Here is a 15,074-nt window from a genome sequence, read left to right on the forward strand (position 1 = left end):
CGGAGCCATTCCCCCCATCCATCACAGTGACACAACATCTTCCAGCGGACTTATATACAGACTCTGCTCGCTGGTCTCATGCTCATTCCCTTTGCTGAACAACCCCTCGCTGAGGAACGCCCGATCCTGAGGGGCACCAGGCTTGGCGGTGGGGATGACAGATGACAAGCGATACGAATACGTACTACGCAAATCATGGGCCCATCAAGTCAGCAGCGCCGACGATCGCTCTCGATGATTCTCTATTATGATGGCTGGTATTAATCTTTAGATCCTAGTCTTAGGCCCCATCCGCATCTATCTACATCGCGAGCTCAATCACGCCGACTGTCTTTTCAGCGGCGCATCGCCACCTGTGATCTCCCTCAGAAATTCCGCATCGGGATGATGGAGCATGACATGGAAATGCTCCACGGCATGCACCGACTTCAATGACTTCCAGTTTTTGAACCAGATGACCTGCGCCCACATTAGCGCCAGCAAAAGCAATGTCCCCCACATTCTTCCTCCCCCAGAGCCAATCTTCTCTGTGGACAGCGAACACACATACCTGGTCGGCCGGCATCCGTGAGCAAAACGTCCGTTGCACATACTCCTCGATCTCCTGGCGCGCGCGTGGCGTCAAGTCATCCGTGGCCGGGTCATCCTCCAGCTCGAACTTGGTCCATATCACCAAATGCACAATGCCGTCCTCGACCCCGTACGGCCAGTCATTGAACAGAATTCGCATGTCCTCTACGTGACAGCTTGCTTAGAACACATCTCATCGCAACAATAACGAACAGAGCAGGTGCGATCGAACGAACCGGCATATTCAAATGGCCGCCCCTTCGGCTTCAAATCCTCGACCGTTCCCTCACCCCAGCGCAGTCGTTCCTTCACCACGAACCGCATAATCGACCCATACTCCGCGATAATATACTCCTTGTACTCGAGATACCTCCTCAGATCGCTGGGGAGACGCTGAAACCGATCAATCTGGTTGGTCCCTGTCATCGCCGTTAGCACACCACTTCGGGTCCCCACCCCCTAACGCACGGCTCCAACCCACATACGGACGATGTCTTTGACTAGCTCCCACCCCTGTCTCCGATATTGCTCGTCAGGGGTCGAGAGAATTTCGATGTTCTTCTGCGAGGTGTCGCGTAGGAAGCCGGGACATTCTGCGGTCCATTGGTAAGGGGGTACGTTGACGAGCCAGTACGATAGGGACTTGGAGGGGAGACTGGTCGCTGAGCGTAGGAGGGCAGCAGAGGTCTTTACCTCCGGAGAAGTAAACGTCTCGTGAAATGGTCGTAAGGTGGCAGTGGTGGACGACATGGCGACCGGATGGACGGAAGAAAGGCAGACTAGATTCTAAAGACGGCGAGTTTATTGAGTGTCGGACATCTAGTTTATAACCCGTAGGTAAGACAAAGGTGAGAGAGGAGAGAAGCAGAGAGAAGCAACCGATCCAGCTGTCCAGATTACCAAGGGAGAGCTGATATCACGCTGACCGATTCTGGATGCGGTGGCGATGCATTATTGATTATTGGAAGTCAGCCAGGCCCCGCTACCCATTCCAGAAGGGATTGACGGGTCATGTTATTAAGGAGAGGGGAAACAATAAGTAGGCGACCAGGAGGATTCCTAGGGATTTTTACTATGTATAAACACTGCTAGTTATCCTGTGGTCTCTGTCTCTTCGATCTGGTCGAGAACCGATGATCTAAGACCGTTTCAACGTCCGCAACTCCACTGTGGAGCCCTGTCATATCCCTGCCAGGGTTGGCTGTGTCGCTATCCACGGTCGTCCTTCAACAAAGCAAGAACGCATCCCTAGCAATCCCGAACTACCATCCTTCCAGAGTTCCCCTATAACACTGTACTTATAGGCCATGTGGCGGTGATCCACTCGGACTAGCACATCCTGGTCTCTACCTACACAGTAGCCAAGTCCCTACGACGATGCACTCCGTACACCGTACTGTCACAACAGCATGTACATATGCACGTCAAGTATGTCATACAGCCGCCACAATCACATCCCCCGATTCATAACCTACACACTCCAACCTCTATAAACATCACTACACCGACCCAACCAACCCCGCAACCTCCGGCCCATCCGACCTCACGACCCTCACCCCAGCCTCACTCAACTCCCTCTTCGCCTCCTCCCACCCCAACCCGGGATCAACACACCGCACCGCATCCTCGACCAAATAACTCCTCAAACCCGCCCTAGCCGCATCAACCGCCGTAAACTTGACACAATAATCCCCCGCCACCCCGACAACAAACACATCCGTAATGCCCCTTTCCTCCAAAACCCCCTTAAGATGCACATCCACCGACGACCGATTCACCTCCGCATCGAGATTCCCAAACGCATCCGCAAACGCCGAGTACATTTCCACCCGGGCATCCATGCCCTTTTGTACGTAGAGATCGATGTTCGCGGTGTCGATTTCCGGGATGATTTCCGCGCCCTTGGTGCCGGCGACGCAGTGGATGGGCCAGAGGCGTTGGGGTTTGGTTTCTGATTCCTTGCCTGGGGCCGGGTTGGCCATTTCGATGTGGCATTCGAAGGGCCGGTTGTTGGGGGCGGGGTGGTTGGGCGCGAATGAGATGTGGTTGGCGGGGTGGCTGTCTTGGGAGGCGATTCGGAGGGTGAAGCCCGGGTGGGCGAGGAGGGTGTTGATGGTTGGGGCTAGGTCGCGGGCTTCTTGCACGGCGAGGGAACCGTTCTGGGGTTGTTAGTAGAGCATTGTATAATAGGTTGAGGGATGACTGACGGGAGGGCAAAAGTCCTCTTGCATGTCCACGACGATCAAAGCGGCTTTCATTTTGGATGGCGTTAGCTGGATGGTTCAAGTGTTGCAGCTGTTGGATTTGAGTGTTCGATTATGTCGGTGACGGTCTCAGACTAGGATAGTTGTATGCAGGCCAGTCGACTACTAGATAACCAGTCAGCTGGGTTGAGGAAACGAGAAGAAATGTAGGTACCTATTGTCGTATCATATCGCCGGGCTAGCCTTAGACCCCGCTCGATGGGCGTGCATCTTGCAAGGATGGCGTGAAGAGAGCCGCATGTTAATTCTCGGCTGAAGAATGCAAGCCAATCCAATAAGACAGCTGCAGGGCATTGAACACGACAGACCAGGAACACGACCGAATAGGCCGATTCCCACTGGAAACATCGCATCGAGCTGTTGAAGCTGTCCGAATCGGGCGTAGCAGCAGGCGGCTGAGTCAGCACACATGACCACAAAACCGGCGCGAAAACCGGCGAGGCAAACTTCTTCACTTTGTCACCTCAGGGCTGCGGCCCTTCATCAAACCCGTCCAGCCACACCAGTAGACCACCCGTAATTATTGAATTGCAGATGATGCGAGGCTCGTCCAAGGTATGTATCGACTATCTGCCAGCTTCCAGCCCGCCCTCCCCTGCAGCATGATGAATTCTTCTATATATTGGAGCTGTCCGAGCACATTATGCGGACAAACCTAATTACATACGCATTCAATCTGAATCTGCCCCTGTCACCACAGCTTGTGTCACTGCCATTGTTTCTCGTCGCGTCTGCCACCGATTCTAATTGTCAGTAGTCATCACAGGACCCAAGCGAACACACCTTTCAGCCTCCTTGATTTCCCCCCAAACCACACCAAACTCAATTCACGATCTCCCCACCACCTCACCGCATCGACTCCGGTCACATCTCCATAATGGCCTACGATCCCCGACTCCCCAGTGCAGGCACTGCGACCACTCCTTCCCCTCCTCCCCCTCCGCCACCACCCCCGGAAACCATGAGGACCCAACAACCTCAACCCGCCCCCTCCAACGAGGCCACCCCCACCCCAGATTCGGAGTCCTACAAACTCCGTTTCTGCACCGTCTGCGCTTCCAACCAGAACCGCTCCATGGAAGCGCACCTCCGTCTCTCCACAGCCCCCAGCCCCTTCCCCGTGATCTCCTTCGGGACCGGCTCCCTCGTCCGGCTCCCAGGGCCCTCCATCACCCAACCCAACGTCTACAACTTCAACACCACCTCGTACTCACAAATGTACGATGAGCTCTACTCCAAAGACGAGCGTCTGTACCGCAACAACGGCCTCCTGAACATGCTCGAACGCAACCGCAACCTGAAATGGGGCCCGGAGCGCTTCCAGGACTGGGTACCGGGTCAGCCGCGGGTCGACCACGTCTCCAAGGGCGACAAGGGCGCCCTGGGCACGGAAGGCGGCGTCGTCGACGTGATCATCACCTGCGAGGAGCGGTGCTGGGATGCCGTGGTGGACGATCTCATGAACAAGGGTTCCCCACTGAACCGGCCCGTGCATGTCTTTAATGTGGATATTAAGGATAACCACGAGGAAGCCTTGGTCGGCGGCAAGGCAATCCTGGAGCTAGCGAACCGGTTGAACGAAGCCGCCTCCCTGGAGAGGAAGGCCACTGGTTCCGAAGGCTGGGAGAACGGAATGGGCGAAGCCAGACGGAACTTTGATGCCCGCGTGCCGGAGATCCTCGCCGAGTGGCAGGAGAAATGGCCTCATTTGCCAGCTTTGTGGACGTTAGCTTGGCTTTGATTTCAGATTTATTAGATCTGTTAGATTCATCCAATAATATTCATCCGTAATCGGATGCTTTCATCTGATCATTCCTCACCCAACTATTCTATCCTACCTATCCTACCCACCCGTAAATAAGTCCCATAACCACCCACCCCCGATCCAATCCCACCTCCGCCCATCAAGCAAGTAGTAGTACTCCGTCCACAGTAAATAGGTCACTATCTATACAAGAACGACCCCTCCATCTCCATCTCCATCCTCATCCCATACCATACATACCATACCATACCATTTCTGCTCCCCCCCGCCCCTCAAAAAAAAAAAAAAAAAAAAAAAAAAAAGGAAGAAGAAGAAGAAAAAAGATAGATGAATATCAAGAAAGCAACGGAACAATAGCAATTCATATGTTGATAACCCCAACCGCAGCCCCAACCCCAAACGAGCGAGCCTAAAGTAAGCAATTGAACAGATCCCTCAACCCATTCACACATTCTAAACCCTGGCCTCTTTCCTGGGTAGTAGTTATTTAGGATCTCGAAAAAAAAAGCCGATATGATAAAGAGAGTGTGTGTGTGGGACAGGTGGGTATTTATAGGGTCGGTCATAGGATTTAAAGTAGAGTATCGTGTAGGATAAGGGTATAAGATTGTCCTATCCTTCTAGTCTAGGATTAGGAAGGTATTGTATATGTACTTCCCCATCTCAGAAACAACAATGGAACTACGAGAGACAGAACCCTAACATGAATATGAACATGAACGCCATCCAGCCTGATAGATCCAACCACCGACCAACTCCTGAAATGATTCGTGTAGCTCACAATGAAAGGGAAAGGAAGATCAAGGAAAGAAGAAAGAGGAGGGGGTCAATAGAATTCTGCTCGTTGGCCGGCTCCCCGCTCTAAATCTCTCCTGCGACTTGCTTTCCCGAGACTACCTCCGCCGGTGCGTTCTTCGCGCTCTTCGTCCATCATGGCGGTTTCCTCTTCGATTTCTTTCTCTGTGTCTTCGCGGAGACCGAGAATATCGGGCGGGATGAAGCTCATTTGTACGCTGGGAGCGCCTTGGATGTATCGGAGTTGTTCGCGGATGGATTGCACGAGGCCGGCTAGGTACGTGCGGGGGTTCTTGTTCTCGAGCTTGCGCATTTCGGAGAGTGGCGGGAAGAGGGAGAAGTCGGGGCCGAAGTGGTTGCGGAAGGTGACGGTTTCCGGGATGTGAGGATCAATCACGTCCTGCGCGTCGATGAGGATCGAGGTCTCGTGAGCCCAGGCGCGGGAGACGTTGCGTGGGGTGTAGCCGCCACCACCGACGACGAGGAGAGGGAGGTTGAAGGTTTTGACGTAGGCGACGCAGGCGCCGTGGGCGGCGACGTTGAGATTGAAGCAGCCCAGACGGTCGCAACCGAGGGAGTCGGCACCGCATTGGAGGACAATGGCACCGGGGCGGTAGACGTCGACGCAAGAGCCGACCACGTCGCGGAAGAGCTGGATGTAGGATTCGTCGTCGATACCGTCGTGGAGGGGAACGTTGACGGAGTGGTGGGCGCCCGGGTTGAGTGGGTGTGTCGGCCCCGTGCTGTCGAGTGCACCGGTGCCGGGGAAGAAATTGTCCTTGTCGTACTTGTGGAAGGAGACGGTCAGGACGCGATCGGTGGACCAGAAGGCTTGCTCGACGCCGTCGCCGTGGTGGACGTCAATGTCAATGTACATGACGCGCGGGTGGAGGCGGAGGAGCTGCAGGATGCCGAGAACGATGTCATTGATGTAGCAGAACCCGCTGGCTTCGGACTTTTTGGCGTGATGCAGGCCACCGGACCAGTTGATTGCGATCTCCGACTGGTTGTTGCAGAGCTTGCGGGCTGCGTCGATGGTGCCGCCGGCGTAGAGGGAGCAGTAGTTGTAGAGACCGTCGAAGATGGGGCAGTCGTCGCCAAAGTTGAAGCGCGCGATGTTCTCGGTTTGATCAGGATTCTCCATATCACCGGGCATCACCTGCTGCAGGAAATCGAGGTAGTCGGATTTGTGAAATTCGGCGAGCTCTTCGTAGGTGGCTGCGCGCGCCAGGTAGAGGTCCATCGCATGGTGCATGCCGTAGGCCATGACCAGCTGCTTGGTGAGGGTCAACCGCCATGGCTTCATAGGATGTGACTGGCCGAAGTGGTGTGGTTCGACGGCGGGGTTGGCGTGCCAGGAGACGCGGTAGCCATTGGGACGAGCGATGCTATTCTGTTGGCGCTCGTGGATGACTTTGCGGTCGTCGGAGAAGGTGGGCGCGGAGGTCGGAGCGGCGTATTCTTGGACAATGGCGGAGCGCGCCATGGGGACGGATCTCGAGGGATGGTCGGGGGGGAAGATGAGGGTCGACTGGCGGTAAGAGGGATGCTTCTGAGTTCAGATCATGCTTGCGTACGCGGGAAGATGTGGAGGCGAAAGGACGTGGCGGGGAGACGAAGACGAAGAAGAGTTGCAGGTTGGAGTTCGGCAGAAAAAGCCGACGATCACCTGCGCTGCTCGGCCGCGGGCTCGATCCTGCTTGCCTGCACCGGAGATTCAAGGTCGCAACTGAGTGTCTATACAATCAATCCATGCACCACCGTGTTATTCAGCAACAACCGACACAGGATGATCAACTGCCCGGACAGGATCGACTACTACGAGTCATGAGCAAATCCCGAACCATCCCCGAGCGATTACCTAACCTCCGCCGATGTCGGTTGGCTGCCATGGCTCTCCTTGAAATTCTTCGTTAACGTAGACCTGTGGGGAAGAGGAGAATGTCTGGGTCTCAAGCAAGATACTAGTCAACAGCCTGCGTGAGGCGATAGTGGTGGATCTACGCAATTCCAAGCCTATAAAGCCAACACCATCCCCCGTCGACATCAGCGAGTCTCGACGTCATCGCGAACCCCAGTACAACCCTCTAATATTGACCGGCATCTGCGCCTGTGCAATCCAACATCATGCCAATGATAACTGCTGCCACCACCCTTCGACGGGCTCTTGAAGACCCCAAGTCGTTCGTCGTCGCCCCGGGCGTCTACGATGGACTCTCGGCCCGCATCGCCCTCTCCGTGGGCTTCGACGCTCTGTACATGGTAAGTGGCGAATGTCACCTGCCGGCAATGTCACCTGGCACGCTGGCTAACCAACTTATTCCTCCCACAGACCGGCGCCGGTACCGCTGCCTCGGTCCATGGCCAAGCGGACTTGGGCATCTGCACCCTCAACGACATGCGCACCAACGCCGAAATGATCTCCAACATCTCCCCTAGCACTCCCGTGATTGCCGATGCAGACACCGGCTACGGCGGCCCCATCATGGTCGCGCGCACAACCGAGCAATACTCGCGGTCCGGAGTAGCCGCCTTCCATCTGGAGGACCAGGTGCAGACAAAGCGCTGCGGACATTTGGCCGGCAAGATCCTCGTAGACAAAGATACCTACGTGACGCGCATCCGGGCGGCGGTGCAGGCACGACAGCGGATTGGTAGCGACATCGTTGTGATTGCTCGGACGGATTCCCTTCAGACCCACGGCTATGAAGAGAGTGTGGCTCGACTGCGGGCCGCACGCGATGCCGGCGCGGATGTGGGATTCCTGGAGGGCATCACGTCCCGGGAAATGGCGCGCCAAGTGGTCCAGGATCTGGCACCGTGGCCGTTGTTGTTGAACATGGTGGAGCATGGAGCCACACCGTCGATCTCAGCAGCGGAGGCCAAGGAGATGGGCTTCCGGATCATCATCTTTCCATTTGCGGCGTTGGGACCTGCCTGTGCCGCGATGCGCGAAGCGATGGAGAAGCTGAAGAAGGACGGGATCCCGGGGCTGGACAAGGAAATGACACCACAGATGCTCTTCCGCGTGTGCGGGCTGGATGAGAGCATGAAGGTCGATGCGCAGGCGGGGGGAGCGGCCTTTGAGGGAGGGGTGGATCTGCAGTAGTGGGATTAGTCCGTATCGACTTGGTAACCTGATGAAGGTTACAGCATGTATCTGTAAATAGAATCAAATTATCTGTTCAGCACATGGAAAGCACAGTCATCTGCCTGTTGGCAACCATAACGTTGGCGTGAGAAGTGGGTGAGCATCCTGGAGAATCAGCTGACACGGGACCGGCCAGGAGGTGCTGAGTCAGCCCGGATCATCGGCCCAAAATGAAGCTGACGAGTCGCAACAGGAATCGACAGCATCCAGGGCTGGGAAGTTGGAACAACGCTCTAATTTTGGACGGCCCCAGGCCAAAAAGGAGCTGCTCAGGCCATCAGGGGGGATGTCGGCTGATGTCGAGGGAGGACCGGACTATCATTTATGCAATTTCTGCTGCAGAACTGGTTCCGCTGCCATCCATGGAACAGAGACCCAAGGAACGCTCTCTATTTACGTGAGGAGAAGTAGATATGCCGAATTGCATGACACGATGCCATACCCTTGAGAAACCGACTGTGAGCAGACCAGCAACCTGCTGAGGCAGTCAGTCAGTGGCCAGAACCAGGCAGACACAGAACCATGGTGGGTAAGACCGACTATCGTTACCCAGTCTCGCTTGTCACGGGCCAACAACAGGCAATGACAGTTGCGGTGGACTCGGACACGGGCTGTAGATTACCGGACTGTCGCGGTTCTAAACTCTAGTGGCCCGTTGGCCAGATGGTCCATGGGACGACCGGTGAATTCGATACCGACCGGTCGGTTGGTATGCTCTGGGGATGCAGCCCATGGGCATGCAAAGGAGCCAAAGTTGGTGTGGCCGCGTCCCTGAATTTGGGGGCCTTTCAGGGTCTGCGGCAGGGTTGGTTTTAGCCGTGGCATTCAGGGACTGCAGAGGGGAAAGACCCTTAGGGTCCTGCAGTCGCGAGTCTCGTACTGAAATTACCGTACGACTAAGTCGTTACATAGTCCTACCACAAAGTCCCTAGTACCTAGACTACTTACCGTTTAACTTCCACCAGGCCAGTTGTCTTAGATATTGCCGACTGGGGACGAGCTCGCGGTCTGGCCTGGATCCCCTGGACACCATCGAATTTGTCGGATCAAGTCACCATCCGACGTGGGTCTTGACGTGGCAATGGCTCCCCGGCATCCAGGTCGGGATACGGAGCAGACGAGATGACCTCACAGGTGAAGTGTCGTGACCTGTCGGTATCAAAGTAAACCATCAGGCAGAAGTAATAGTCCATCGCATTGCCAGGGTGACGTATCAATAAGCAGTGCGATTAACTTCATAGGATTCTTGGGATCGGGCAGCATTCCAACTGGACGCCATGCATCTAATCAATCGACCATCGTGCAAAGCCCTGATCTCCTGGCGAGTGATGCATCGAGTCTGCTTCACCAGTTTCGACATATCGACGGACTCAAGAGACGGTGTAGACTGCAGCGTATGCAGAGTATCTATCGATGCAGAACTCTGAGTGAGGTACATGGTACATCCCGGATGCTGCTGTAAGGTACCAGGTACAGTACCGGTACCACGGCCAACAGGATCGGCGGGGCCCATCCAGGGATTCCGAGTCTCGACTGCCCGCCCGGGCGGGGCTTATCACCAATGAGGGACGCCCATCCGAGCGCCAACCGGCAAGCTCAGGAACCGTTGCTGGTTCTCAGCCAATCAGAGCCGGCACCTGCGGGTGTTCCCCTGATCGCCCCCCTTTTAATTAAATGAAATCCAATTACGGGGCCTGGGATACGGATGGCGGTGGTTGAATGGGTTGCAAAGCGCACAGCCAGAGGAAAGAATCGCTGAATGGACTGAAAGGTGCCCATCGCCCATCCAGGAACCGGGCCAGGCCTTCCGCTGGCTTTTTATTCTTCGGATCTCCCCCCCGTTCTTCCATCCTTGCGCCTTCTCTCTCCCTTTTGTGCACTGTTTTGCTCTCCTTCCTCTGAACACACCTCGCTCCTTTGTGTGTTGCTTTCAGGTTGAGGCATCATTGTCACTCCTTACTACAGTGCAATCCACGTTCTCTTTGATCCATCGTGTCTTGTTGATAAACAGCCGTGATACCCCTTCTGTTTTGCCTGCCACCATCCAACCATTCATCTCTTCCATCTCCATCACCATGCAGCTCAAGAATTCCATGCTCCTGCTCACCGCGCTGGCGGCCGGCTCCACGGTCGCCCGCCTGCACGGCCATGAGCGCCGCCACCACCACAACGATAAGCGTGCCGTCGGTGACGTTGTCGTCGCTACCATTGACGGTGAAAAGGTCTCCTGGGTCAACGAGTGGTCCGGTCTCGCTGCCACCGTCGCCGTGGAGGCTGAGGCCGCTGTGACCCAGGTCTCGGTCGATGCCAAAGCCACCCTGGTGTCTGAGGCCACCTCCGTCATCGCTTCTGCCTCGGCTGTTCCTACTGCTGCCAGTTCTTCCAGTGCCTCCACCGGGGCCACGGCTTCTGGCTCTTGCTCCAGCTGGTCCCAGACCCTGTCGAACGGCGATTACTCTCGTGCCGGCTTCGGCGCGTCGACGATGAGCAAGCGTACGACCGACGCCATCTACTACACCGGCAACGTCGGTAGCCCCTGGGGCAGCAACATCATCGAGGTCGATGCCAGCAACGCCTGCCAGTACAAGCACGTCATCCGCATTGACGGCAGCGAGACGGACGACTGGACCGTGGTCTTCTGGAACAAGATCGGTCCTACCGGTGGTCTCAACGGCTGGTACGGCCACTCGGCTCTGACCCTCACCGTCAAGCCCGGTACCTCTCGCTACGTGGCGTTCGATGACAACTCCCAGGGTGGCTGGGGTGCTGCTAAGGGTGACAAGCTCCCCACCGACAAGTACGGCGGTTACTCCTGCACCTGGGGTGAATTCGACTTTGGCAACACCAGCAACGATGGCTGGTCCGGCTGGGACGTGTCTGCCATCCAGGCCCAGAACGCTGGCCAGGAGATCCAGGGTATGAAGATCTGCGACCACACCGGCAGCGGATGCTCCACTATCACCAACGCGGCCAGCAGCGTCATCAACGCCTACACTGCTGCCCTTGCTGCTGCCGACGGCATCGGTGGATCCGTGTCCGCGGGTCCTGTCCGTCTGCAGGTCAGCATCGACTACGCTTAGATGTCTTGTTTGATTTGCTTCTTCCTGTTCAGATATTCCTTCGATACCTTTGGGTTGGGTGTTTGGTGCAAGACTGCTCGCAGCTGGCAGTGAGGGATACTTTTCACCGTACAGCAACACCATCCCTGAAATATGCTTGTTACGTTCGATTGTACATACCTACATATACCACGGTGATTGATTTGCAGTAAATATTATTCAGTGTATCCTTAATATATACATACACTTGGCTCTTAGTCTTCCTAAGTAACCGGCACACTAATACCCATATCCCATCAAGTACGGATCTCCATAAACTAGTTGATATTAAACCCACTCCACCCACCACACTAGATCACTGATACTATCCCGCTACGCAAATACCAAGACCGCTTGTACTACATAAAATATAGTAAACAGAACAATAAAGTTGAAACACCAAGGATCAAATAGATCAGCATCTAGAACCAGACCATGTATACATCATCTATCCCCTTGAGAACACATCATATGAATTCAGGAATCACAACAACAATCATATACCTATCCAATTCAGACGATGTACTGAGTACTTCTTACAGACTATGTATATACATACCTCCATCCAGGCCCACGAGGTTTCAAGATATACGTATCTACGTGTCTACTCAACAAGATATGTTGCTTGTTTCCAATTTACTGGAGGTACGGACCTATAACCGTATCTCATCCATCGCTCATGTCTCATTTCCCAGGTTTTCCTCGGATTGGGTCATTCGCTCGCCCATATACATACACATCCACACACTCTCTCTCTCTCGCGCGCGCGCGCGCGCGCTTAGAAAGGACATCTACCCCTAATTAATGCCTCGAACATATTATGACCAACCAAACACATCAACAGTTAATCCAGGAACTCAATACAACTAGGTAGGTGCTGATGGGGTTAGTTAGTTTAGTTTACTCCTGAAGCTTCCCGTCTCCAACGTCACCATCAGCGTCCCCGCTTGGTTCACTGATGTCCAGCGTTACTCTATGTATCTAACCGTCTCGCTGCCTGGCGACTGGCCTGTTTAGCTTGTGTTTGTGTCTGGGTCTGTGTTTGGGTTTGTGGAGAAAGTATACTTTGGGTTTCTTTGGTAGTGTTAGTGAGGTGAGAAGAGGTGTGAGGGGTGGGTTTTATGTTGTGTATAGTACTCTGTACTGAGATTGTGTTTGGGATGGTTGAATAGGATTGGATTGACGGGTTGGATTGTTGGTAGGTGGGTAGGGGTATACAAGGGGGTATGTTGGTATGGAAGGGTGAATTAGGGATAGATAGTATGAAATGTGCGTAGACTCATTCTGAATGGTGCCTGGCTGGTCGCCTCTATATCTAGACACTGTTGAATAATCTGGATATTATCAGTAATTCATTGTACATGTCGAGAAAAACATAAAGATAGGATAAAAAGGAATATCTAATATACATTACAGCCCCGCAAGCATATCACCAACCTGCATGGGTTGATCGGGAAGTGTAAACTGCAATTCATCATCTTCATCTCCATCCTCATACTCTACTTCTCCCCCCGATGAATTCCACACCAGGTACCCAGCCAAAGCCGCAATCCCTCCCACCACAGTGCCAACCGATAACCAAACATCCTTCGTCCATGTGTCCGCGACGATTGACAACATCCGCCGCTCAATGCCGGCGATTTCAGAGTTTTCTTCAATTTCATCCTTGATGCGACGGTGCATTCGAATGTCCTTCCAGACTGGAATTGCATCGGCGAGAGTGTTGTACAGCGTGCTGCTAACTGTAGCCAGTCGGGCCCGTTGCGGCACCTGCCAGGGGAGGATCGATGAGGATCTCTTCGCACTGTTCGGCGAAAGCGCATGTTCGACGTTCACAATGCCAAAGATCTTCTGCCTCTGTCGCTCCGTGTACGCCGTCACGAAGGGTGCCTTGTTCCGCATCGCATCCCGCAACCATGGGTGGGGCAGCTCCGGCACAAGCGCCAGACTCAGATACCCCAATGCCAGACAATCCAGACTCGTCGGGCCACCCTCGCTCATGTGTAGGAAGTACTTCTTGTCGCCGAGAATCTCCTCCAGTGGCTCGAACAGTTCCGCTGTCAACGCCTCCAGCTTGAACTGGTTCTGCTGCGATGTCTTGCCCAGCAGAGACGAGACGGTGTCGCGTGGCCGGGGGATGAGGTTCTTGGGGACGTGGCCCGCTGCGACGGCGGCCGAGTGCTCACGTTTCCGCTGCTCTTCGATGGCGTCCAGATCCAAGGAGGAGAGGCCGAGATGCTCGGTGCGGTCTTTCGCGGCGGTATGAATTTTCGGAGGCAGGATCCATTGGTTGGGCCATTGGAGGATGGCGCCGTAGGAGGGGGAGGTGCTGTTGTAGTAGTTCTGGCTGGTGACGTAGAGGGAGAGGTCGAGAAGGGATTGGGCGCGGGATTCGAGGAAGGCGGAGAAGCTGTCATGATCAGTTAGATGTATTCCTTGCTATCGCATGTTTTTCGTTATTAGTTCCAAGGGTAGAGCATACGCAATGTTGTCTGCCTTTTCCAGCCCAGTGAGATTCTGATCCAAGTCCCATTCGCCGTTGGAGTATTGCCGCAAGTAATCGACGATATTCCGGAACCGGCTCACCCAAGTTGAGTCATTTTTGAGGGCCGGCAATTCGCCTAGCAATGAGGGAATTAGTCCACGCGCACATACGCCTATAACATCCACGCAGGGACCAGGCTAGAACTCGGAGAATAAACCGCAAAACATACAAGTCGGGGACACGGAAGGATCACTGCTTGCGACAAGCACCCAAGCATCCTGGGGCAGGGTCAGGGAGAGATAAGCGATGGCGGCGAGACATTGCGCATCAATAGATGGCAAGGAAAAGGCCGGACCCCAAACATGAAGTTCCAGAACCATCTTTTCGATCGTTGCGGCGAAGGCCCAAACAGATGGAGGTTGCGTTGTTCGACGGGTGCGAATCACGTGGGAGAACCTCTCCGACGCGCTGGGCGCCTCAGGCCGACAGGCAACTATGGAGCCAGCCAGAAGGGGGTTACCGTTTACCGTAATGGGGAATCGCCCTTCATTAGGTACTTGGTTGTAAGTGGATCCATCCACGCAGTCTTCCTCATTGAGTTTGCTAGACTAGATACATAGTTGATAGTAGTGGTGGTAGCAAGTGGCTGGTGCGACTGGCCAGTGCAACAGATACAGTAATTCCCTCGGGGTTGGGATGTCATTCCAGGTTCGATGGGGTCATCCATTTTCGTGTCTTTCTCAGGTAAATTATTAATCCATGCGGTGGTTTCAGCGGTCAACCCCTCTTTAGATGGTCGAGTATGAGCGATTTTCGATCAGATCCGACAGGCAGCGATGAGATGATAGCATAGCATAGCCCTAGACCAGAGCTATACTGACTACGGAATTACTCTCACCAGCCACTACACTAGTTCACGACCACCAGCTCTACTATAGTAGTAACG

At 54.5% G+C, this 15,074-nt stretch overlaps 7 protein-coding genes across 7 annotated transcripts; 3 read left to right on the forward strand and 4 right to left on the reverse strand.

The window, feature by feature from the left end:
* Positions 1-318: 318 nt before the first annotated feature.
* On the reverse strand, positions 319-1,320 carry BO80DRAFT_362986 (GIG1 family protein; the record flags this gene model as incomplete). Its single annotated transcript, XM_025716079.1, has 4 exons — positions 319-459; positions 551-735; positions 807-989; positions 1,056-1,320. The coding sequence occupies 4 exons, from the start codon at positions 1,318-1,320 to the stop codon at positions 319-321; spliced, it is 774 nt and encodes a 257-aa protein (XP_025572125.1).
* Positions 1,321-2,069: 749 nt separating this feature from the next.
* BO80DRAFT_457847 (nicotinamidase) lies at positions 2,070-2,828 on the reverse strand (the record flags this gene model as incomplete). Its single annotated transcript, XM_025722247.1, has 2 exons — positions 2,070-2,729; positions 2,778-2,828. The coding sequence occupies 2 exons, from the start codon at positions 2,826-2,828 to the stop codon at positions 2,070-2,072; spliced, it is 711 nt and encodes a 236-aa protein (XP_025572126.1).
* A 506-nt stretch (positions 2,829-3,334) lies between these two features.
* On the forward strand, positions 3,335-4,617 carry ssuA (RNA polymerase II subunit A C-terminal domain phosphatase). The gene has a single exon (XM_025720117.1). It carries the CDS (start codon positions 3,712-3,714, stop codon positions 4,573-4,575), a length of 864 nt encoding a protein of 287 aa, XP_025572127.1. The 5' UTR covers positions 3,335-3,711; the 3' UTR covers positions 4,576-4,617.
* A 549-nt stretch (positions 4,618-5,166) lies between these two features.
* hosA (histone deacetylase HOS2) lies at positions 5,167-7,067 on the reverse strand. Its single transcript, XM_025714021.1, has one exon. It carries the CDS (start codon positions 6,878-6,880, stop codon positions 5,426-5,428), a length of 1,455 nt encoding a protein of 484 aa, XP_025572128.1. The 5' UTR covers positions 6,881-7,067; the 3' UTR covers positions 5,167-5,425.
* Positions 7,068-7,416: 349 nt separating this feature from the next.
* BO80DRAFT_181243 (isocitrate lyase/PEP mutase family protein) lies at positions 7,417-8,609 on the forward strand. The gene is made up of 2 exons (XM_025714020.1): positions 7,417-7,656; positions 7,727-8,609. The coding sequence occupies exons 1-2, from the start codon at positions 7,522-7,524 to the stop codon at positions 8,501-8,503; spliced, it is 912 nt and encodes a 303-aa protein (XP_025572129.1). The 5' UTR covers positions 7,417-7,521; the 3' UTR covers positions 8,504-8,609.
* A 1,652-nt stretch (positions 8,610-10,261) lies between these two features.
* On the forward strand, positions 10,262-11,813 carry aspf4 (allergen Asp F4). The gene has a single exon (XM_025720118.1). The coding sequence runs from the start codon at positions 10,621-10,623 to the stop codon at positions 11,623-11,625; it is 1,005 nt and encodes a 334-aa protein (XP_025572130.1). The 5' UTR covers positions 10,262-10,620; the 3' UTR covers positions 11,626-11,813.
* A 1,108-nt stretch (positions 11,814-12,921) lies between these two features.
* On the reverse strand, positions 12,922-14,546 carry BO80DRAFT_427860 (mitochondrial import receptor subunit). Its single transcript, XM_025720119.1, has 3 exons — positions 14,358-14,546; positions 14,126-14,264; positions 12,922-14,053 (listed from the first exon to the last, which is right to left on the reverse strand). Exons 1-3 carry the CDS (start codon positions 14,506-14,508, stop codon positions 13,054-13,056), a joined length of 1,290 nt encoding a protein of 429 aa, XP_025572131.1. The 5' UTR covers positions 14,509-14,546; the 3' UTR covers positions 12,922-13,053.
* Between the last annotated feature and the right edge of the window lie 528 nt (positions 14,547-15,074).

This window comes from Aspergillus ibericus (genome assembly GCF_003184845.1).
Source record: "Aspergillus ibericus CBS 121593 unplaced genomic scaffold BO80scaffold_41, whole genome shotgun sequence".
In the NCBI taxonomy this organism is placed as follows: Eukaryota; Fungi; Ascomycota; class Eurotiomycetes; order Eurotiales; family Aspergillaceae; genus Aspergillus; species Aspergillus ibericus.

Excerpts from the sequence above, each read along its gene's own strand:
- ssuA (XM_025720117.1), top strand. The coding sequence starts at position 3,712 with ATGGCCTACGATCCCCGACTCCCCAGTGCAGGCACTGCGACCACTCCT.
- hosA (XM_025714021.1), bottom strand. The coding sequence starts at position 6,880 with ATGGCGCGCTCCGCCATTGTCCAAGAATACGCCGCTCCGACCTCCGCG.
- BO80DRAFT_181243 (XM_025714020.1), top strand. The coding sequence starts at position 7,522 with ATGCCAATGATAACTGCTGCCACCACCCTTCGACGGGCTCTTGAAGAC. Across the intron at positions 7,657-7,726 it reads GCTTCGACGCTCTGTACATG|ACCGGCGCCGGTACCGCTGC; the intron begins GTAAGTGGCGAA and ends TTCCTCCCACAG.
- aspf4 (XM_025720118.1), top strand. The coding sequence starts at position 10,621 with ATGCAGCTCAAGAATTCCATGCTCCTGCTCACCGCGCTGGCGGCCGGC.
- BO80DRAFT_427860 (XM_025720119.1), bottom strand. The coding sequence starts at position 14,508 with ATGGTTCTGGAACTTCATGTTTGGGGTCCGGCCTTTTCCTTGCCATCT. Across the intron at positions 14,265-14,357 it reads TCCTTCCGTGTCCCCGACTT|GCGAATTGCCGGCCCTCAAA; the intron begins GTATGTTTTGCG and ends CCTCATTGCTAG. Across the intron at positions 14,054-14,125 it reads GAAAAGGCAGACAACATTGC|CTTCTCCGCCTTCCTCGAAT; the intron begins GTATGCTCTACC and ends TGATCATGACAG.